This window comes from Gymnodraco acuticeps, unplaced genomic scaffold (genome assembly GCF_902827175.1).
Source record: "Gymnodraco acuticeps unplaced genomic scaffold, fGymAcu1.1, whole genome shotgun sequence".
NCBI lineage: Eukaryota > Metazoa > Chordata > Actinopteri > Perciformes > Bathydraconidae > Gymnodraco > Gymnodraco acuticeps.
The window spans coordinates 3,180,748-3,188,488 of record NW_022992222.1 but is presented as its reverse complement, the minus strand read 5'-3'; the positions used below and the strand labels follow the sequence as shown (position 1 = coordinate 3,188,488).

The 7,741-nt window shown below is 40.4% G+C and overlaps 1 protein-coding gene across 1 annotated transcript; it reads right to left on the bottom strand.

The window, feature by feature from the left end:
• Positions 1 to 290: 290 nt before the first annotated feature.
• On the bottom strand, positions 291 to 5,328 carry LOC117539699 (tubulin beta-1 chain-like). Its single transcript, XM_034205956.1, has 7 exons — positions 5,148 to 5,328; positions 4,833 to 4,941; positions 3,646 to 3,756; positions 2,199 to 2,443; positions 1,783 to 2,105; positions 1,014 to 1,358; positions 291 to 908 (listed from the first exon to the last, which is right to left on the bottom strand). The coding sequence occupies exons 1-7, from the start codon at positions 5,202 to 5,204 to the stop codon at positions 761 to 763; spliced, it is 1,338 nt and encodes a 445-aa protein (XP_034061847.1). The 5' UTR covers positions 5,205 to 5,328; the 3' UTR covers positions 291 to 760.
• Positions 5,329 to 7,741: the final 2,413 nt, after the last annotated feature.

Sequence of the window (7,741 nt, the reverse complement as noted above, 5' to 3'; positions counted from 1 at the left end):
CCATCCATTTAGCTATGTAGGAAAAATGCCAACTATTAAGGTAAGAAAATATTGACAGCAATACCTCTTTTAATCCTATGAGTTGCTCAGTGGGCATGAAGCCAAAATGGCTGACTTCAGAACACTTTATTATTTTTACATCCCATGTCATTATTTTGGGATTGTTCTTAATTGTACTTATATATTTTTCAGTGACAGAAATGTGCTTCGTTTAACTCAGGCTAATAAATGAAAGCACTAAATAATTTCATAAAATAGAACATTGGTCATAGTTCAGGAACAACACGATGTAGCACCAAATCATAACTCTTTTATTAAAATCCATCTTCACATTTGATGTTATAACATCTCAGTACACGCATTGTAACAGTGAACAATTCCTTCAAAACAATTAAGCTCCATGTCAAAAACAGGATTTGTCAAATTCAGTGCCTTTAACTGGTCACTGTTATGTTTCATAACAAATGAACCTCGCAACTTGAAAAAAGAGTGAACAAAAGACACAAGATAAGAACATTGATATCCAAAGCAGGAAGGAAGAACAGAACGTGTAAGAATACAACAGACATTTAAAGAACAAGGCGGGACAAGAACTGTTATCATTGTGCGACATTCAAAGGAACTACTGTGCGATTCTTTAAAACTGTTGTTTTATTGAATAAAAGCAAATTGTCAATAATTCTACAATGATGCTTTTGAAGAATGTTGACCACGCCCTAACTAACTGTTGAATATGGGGAGAAAACGTTGGATTGGGCATCTAGGCCAGGTCCTCTTCGCCTTCATCCTCAAACTCTCCCTCCTCCTCAGCGGTGGCATCCTGGTACTGCTGGTACTCAGACACCAGGTCGTTCATGTTGCTCTCAGCCTCTGTGAACTCCATCTCATCCATGCCCTCGCCGGTGTACCTAAAACAAGGAAATGTTACCCTCATGCATATAACATTCACTCTTTCCTGACATTTATTTGTCCAAACGATTCATCTTGAAATACGTAAACCCTCTATCACTCACCAATGGAGGAAGGCCTTGCGGCGGAACATGGCGGTGAACTGCTCTGAGATGCGCTTGAACAGCTCCTGAATGGCCGTGCTGTTGCCGATGAAGGTGGCGGCCATCTTGAGGCCACGGGGAGGGATGTCGCAGACGGCAGTCTTCACGTTGTTTGGGATCCATTCTACGAAGTAGCTGCTGTTTTTGTTCTGCACATTCAACATCTGCTCGTCCACTTCCTTCATGGACATGCGGCCTCTGAAGATGGCGGCAACCGTGAGGTAGCGGCCATGGCGTGGGTCACAGGCTGCCATCATGTTCTTGGAGTCGAACATCTGCTGGGTGAGCTCAGGAACCGTCAGAGCCCTGGGGGAGGACACACCACCCGATAAAGATTTATTTCGAAATGCATTTGTTAATGTGTTGTTTTAAGTGAAAAATATATATAATCGTCTTAATTGCATTTACATGTATTTTGGGGGGGGGGGATAAAAAACAAACCGTGTGGTGCTGTTATTCATGACAAACTGGTCTAAGAACGCAATACATTTAGCTTGTTCCAATTTCTCCCTTTGTTTGCCTTTTCAAGGCGAGGCAATTATTGTTAAAAATCAACAATGGAAGTACGGAAGGTAATTGAGGCCAAACCTGCTTTACATTTGCATTCATTTTATATGTTCTCTAGAAAAATTACAATCCTTAATGCTTTTGTATATATATATATATATATATATATATATATATATATATATATATATATATATATATATATATATATATATATATCTACCTGTACTGCTGGCTGCCACGGCTGGTCAATGGGGCGAAGCCGGGCATGAAGAAGTGTAGCCTGGGGAAGGGCACCATGTTGACAGCCAGTTTCCTCAGATCAGCATTGAGCTGGCCGGGGAAGCGCAGACAGGTGGTCACACCGCTCATGGTGGCTGAGACGAGGTGGTTGAGGTCGCCGTAGGTGGGGGTGGTGAGCTTCAGTGTGCGGAAGCAGATGTCATACAGCGCCTCATTATCAATGCAGAAGGTCTCATCTGTGTTCTCCACCAGCTGGTGGACGGAGAGGGTGGCGTTGTATGGCTCCACAACTGTGTCTGAAACCTGAGGTCGGGGAGGGAGAATGATTTACATTAAGGCAAGAAATAAGACAAGGAACATAGTTAATGTTGTAGTATTTTGGTGTATTATAAGCACCTTGGGGGAGGGCACCACGCTGAAAGTGTTCATGATGCGGTCTGGATACTCCTCTCGGATTTTGCTGATGAGCAGCGTGCCCATGCCCGAGCCGGTTCCTCCACCCAGGGAGTGTGTGAGCTGGAATCCCTGCAGGCAGTCGCAGCTCTCCGCCTCCTTCCTCACCACATCCAGGACCGAGTCCACCAGCTCGGCTCCCTCAGTGTAGTGACCCTTTGCCCAGTTATTACCAGCTCCGCTCTGGCCTGTGTCACATGCAAACACACAACTCTTATCAAAGCTGTGACATCAGCACATCCTGGCTCTACATTAAAATATGACTTCATTGGTCAAATGTTAAAGAGTAGGGATGGGTATCGAGAAACGGTACTAAGTCAGTACCAGTACCTGATTGGACGGTATTGGTATACCGTTAAGCCGCTGGAAAAACGGTGCCGCTATCGACATATGAATTACGCTACTTCCTTAGTTTAAACAATTCTGGTTGGTTCAGAACCCTCATCCTGTGTGACGTATCCGGTTTGATTACCACTCTGATTGGCCACTGTGAATGCCACTCGTCATCTCTCCTAACAGCGCTCTTATTATTGTGAGACTCCCGGGGGCAGACCATAGGGTCAGAGGCAACATCTTGCAAGAAACGGCGTTTCAAGGCTTCTTAACATTTACCAACCTATTAATGATGCATATACCCACTTAACGGGAAGAAACTCAGCTAACAGACGTTATTAACCATTTTACCTACATGGAACAGAATTCCAACACAAAGAGTCTAAATCAACACTTAGCAAAGCGGGCTAACGGCTGCCTTAGCATATAACTGGCAAAAGCTTCCGGTTTAGGAGGTCTCGTCTCGTTTTAACTGAATAATGGTCATTTTTACATGGATTTATGAACTGCCCCTAATTACCACCCCCCTTTCAGAGACACACTGTCAAACACTCATACCTGCTTGGTATGACATTGAAAAAAAATTACATTAAATAAATAAAAATTGCAATAAATTTAGTGTCGTTTAATCTTCACATCTTTTAATCATGTCTATCATTTTGAGCACCAAATTATTGAAAAGTATCTAAAAATACCGATATCGATAAAATCCTAAAGATACCCACCCCTAGTGAAAAGTGACTGTAGATCAGGGCTGCACAATATGCGGAAAACATACAATGCCATGGCTTTATGTAAAACTTAATAAATGTAAGTAAAAAAATTAAGCAGCAATACAAAAATAATGATAGTTGCATTTTCAAATGCAGTTTTTATGTTCAAAGTCTGTGAACTCATTCCAAAATACTTAAATGCAATAATTCAGCCTTTCACAATGTGTATATCGCAAAAGACGACACATTATTTTTTGGAATATATTGTTCAGCCCTAATCCAGTTGCTTAATCACAGTATGGCAACTTCAATAACCCAAGTTAAAGACATTTTCATATTCTCACCAAAGACAAAGTTGTCTGGTCTAAAGATCTGTCCGAAGGGACCGGACCTCACCGAGTCCATCGTGCCAGGCTCCAAGTCCACCAGCACGGCCCGGGGGACATACTTCCCACCTGGTGATTCAAACACAAGAAGGCATTATTTATATTAAGCAATTTTTTTCTTCTTAAATTGCTGCATTATAATTACTCAAGCAAAACCACGTTTATCTTTTTTCATCAAAGACTTTGCTTTCTTTAAAGTATGACCAAACACAGTAAAAAGCATATTGTACGCTCAATTATATTTTATAATAGTTTGTCTGGCATGCTAATACAGTCCAGTCTTCTTACAGCACAAGGTTAGCCAGGGGTTAAATTGGAATTGTCTATGTGTGGTGGGGGGGGGGGCTCTGTGTCGAGGTGCAGGCGTGGTCGCACATCACATCATCTGCTACTGTATCAAATGCGCACATTTATGCCACCAAATGAGACACTAAAATAGTATTACAAAGAGGACCGTCTTTCTAATAGTGACATTAAACTTGAATTAATATACATCTTAAATTATTAATATATACACCAAAATGTGTACGTGCTTTGTAATGGTCGGTGTAGCTTAAAAATATTTCTTCGGAAATCTCAGCATTTACAGTATGATGTCAATCTCACGATGCACAATTTGATCATAACTCAGCTTTAAGCACAGGCATACATATAGCATGGTGTAAGAAACGGGCTCCGTGTTACCAGACGGGCGGGGTGGTTTGGTGCAGAGCCTTTGCACCACCCGCCCGCAGCGGAGTCTGGGCGGTGCTGCAGCTCCAACGCAGAGACACACATTCACCAAGGCCGATTTTAAAATAAAGTCAACACATATCGACCCTAAATATAGTATAGTTAAGAACGAGAAACGTTTTTAAATATCTTTTTTTGATATCTTCTGACAACGGTACGGGGGTGATGACGTCAGAGCATCGCCCTATTTGCCGGGCTCAGCCTCGGCCCAAATTAACCCCTTGTTACACCTAATATATAATACAAAAATAACCGAAGTGACTGGTTAATATATGTCGACAGAATATTATAATAAGTTACAGCTGTATTGTTGTTTGGGAAAGCATAATTATCTTGACGTTTTGTTGACTTGTTGCCGTATCCTAGAAACGGCGGCGCTAGCAACAGTAGCTAGGAGCTAAAGCAAAGCTAACCTGAAGCCTCATTGTAATAGACGTTGATGCGATCCAGCTGCAGGTCGCTGTCCCCCTGGTATGAGCCGGTCGGGTCGATGCCATGTTCGTCGCTTATGACTTCCCAAAACTAGAAGAGAATAAAACACAACAACGGTCAAATTACCTGCTAACTAGCATGACTTAGCTTAACGATTCGAATAGGTTGAACCCGTAGGTAGCTTTCATTAGCATTGCTGCTAAGTAGACTAATCAACCCGCCCAAACGAACATTAACATCTACGCACTTAATGAATGAGTTAAGAATTCAAATGTAAATCTAAACTACTCTCTTACCTTAGCTCCAATTTGATTTCCACATTGGCCTGCCTGCAGATGCACAATTTCCCTCATTTTGGTTGAATTCAAATTTTCCAACCGACTGATAAAGACAAAGGTTTGAATCTGTACTGATGCAGCAACGAACTAACCAGAGAAGATGGGAGTGCTGCTATTAACCGTTACCCGATTAACGCCATTGGTCCAAATTCATGTCACTCAGCCTCAGCAGACATCTCATTGGTCAAAAAAAACTTAAGGGGGTGTCAATTGCGGTTTGCATACAATTTGTAGGTGCCTTCACCGCCACCTTCTGGAATGGAGTATAGATGAGCACTGTAAAACCTCAAATCCTACATTATAATCCTTGTCCATTTTTAAGACCTAAATACTGCCCTGTAGGCCTACGCCACATCCCCTGAACTCCGTCGCAAAAATATATTTAATTCTATGTGGTTTCTGTTCAATATTTGCTTCAGTTCTTAGAAATTCCCAAAAAAAAACGTCAGCAATTGTTTTGTCATTGCTAGCTTGCTACAATATTCACATCTGCCGTATTTTTTCCACTATGAATAACGTGCTATTATGCCCTGACCAATCTCATTTTGATAATGATGTCCTCTTTTTTTTTTACACATGTGTTGACTTCTCTTGTTTCTCCAACTTACCTGTAAACATTAAAACAATGTATGTCCTTTACTCCTCTATTACACTCATCCTGCCGTTTCTTTTTCATTTGGGATTTCATGATGTGATTGTGATCTTAGCCTTGCAATATTTCACACTCATACTAATTTGTCTCTTCTTTGTCTCCAACTTTGCATATACCAGATAATTTCCCTCCACCCCAATGTGTGCAGGAATCCAGATGAAATAGGTGACTGCTCCTGCCCTTCAAATTTGTTGAAGTGTTTGTGCTATTTCCGGTAGGCCTACTATGTCTTGTCTTGTTTCTGAAGGCCTATCTGTAATGCTTTCCAATGCACTGCTGGAGTCAGAGCCTATAAATACCTTCCTTGTCCGGACTTCTTCCACTCAATTCAAAGCCAGAAGAATAGCCAAAATATAAGAATCCTTTATTTGCATATTTGTAATTGACTTTATTACAACAACAGACAGTGCAGGTAATGTATGTACAGTATTACCACACCATCACTAACCAAATGATGAACAACGTTTTTTATTATGTTTTCCACTTACTATATAGAATATAATTGGAGGGATGACACCCTCTTTTATGGTCACACAAGCACACACAGTGAAATGTGGCCTCTGCATTTAACCCATCCTAGTAGGAGCAGTGGGCAGCTATTGTACAGCGCCCGGGGAGCAATGGGGAGTGAGGATGTACAGTGCCTTGCTCAAGGGCACCACAGCAGGGCAGGAGGTGAACTGGGACCTCTCCAAGTAGCAGTCCACACTCCATATTTAGGTCTGGTCGGGGACTTGAACCGGCGACCTTACGGCTCCCAGTCCAAGCCCCTACTGACTGAATGCTATGTCGACATACTAGACTTTATCATTTTTTCCCCAACATACTAAACTATCATACTATTTTTTACTAAGATGACACACGATACTATTTTATTTTTTATTAAGTTTTTTGTGATATTTTCTGACTTACTATATGTTGTTTTTCTCATATTTTCGACATACTGTACTACACATTTTTGTCATGAAATGTTTAACATGCTCTACCATTATTTTTCAACATACAATGACTCATTTCAAGATATTTTTACAATTACTGTTTTGAACATATTACATTTTTATACACTTGTAAATTGGAAAAACTTTTTATTTTATTTTAATATTATGTGCCATACTATAATACTCAATTTTGTCATTAAACTTCCCTTATAGTATTTTAAACATACAGTACAGAGAACCTCGTTCACCAGGCAAACCAACAAAGCATGTCGATAAATCATTCCCATTCTAACCTAGTGTTGTTATTCCCTTCTGTGACCATTTGAGGGCAGTAAACACTAATCAGATCTGTTTTACTACAGGCACAATATAATGTCATCAAATTCAGCTTTGATCCTTAGTAACCATTGGTTTCTGGATGTAACTTTTTCAAAATATAAACTGGGGTGACTTCAATTAAAGGTCCCCTATTATACTCTTTTTCAACAATATATTATATCTATATACAGAACATGTCTCTGAAGTGTTTGTCTCGAAATACCAAACACATAATGCATTGAAGCAACCCTATGTTTCAGCCCTGTTCCAAAAGTGTGGATTCTGTGTCTGAAGCTTTAAATGCAAATGAACTACGCTGAAATGTTGACTCTAATTAAATGTATTATTTCAACAGAGTTAACATAACTGTATTAGGTTAGTTTAAAGCAATGATATTAAGTTTGACCTTATGTTTTGAATTCAAACTTTTTTTATATTAATATTTTTGCTTTCAACTAACCTAATACAGTTATGTGAAATCTTTTAACATAATACATTTCATTAAAACTGCGGTCACAGTCGTGCGCGCAGTGATGAGCGGGCCCTCGCATCTATGCGCCTGTCGGGGAGGGTTGCCGGTTGACCCGGCGTCAAGTCGAAATGAGCCGTTTGTCATTTCTCTAATTTTCGCGTCCTCGAGTCCT

What these genes read in the sequence shown, in the direction of transcription:
- LOC117539699 (XM_034205956.1), bottom strand. Translation starts at nt 5,204, where the DNA reads ATGAGGGAAATTGTGCATCTGCAGGCAGGCCAATGTGGAAATCAAATT. An exon ending in CTATTACAATGAGGCTTCAG is followed by an intron (nt 3,757 to 4,832) that starts GTTAGCTTTGCT and finishes TTGAATCACCAG; the next exon opens with GTGGGAAGTATGTCCCCCGG. An exon ending in ACCAGACAACTTTGTCTTTG is followed by an intron (nt 2,444 to 3,645) that starts GTGAGAATATGA and finishes CATGTGACACAG; the next exon opens with GCCAGAGCGGAGCTGGTAAT.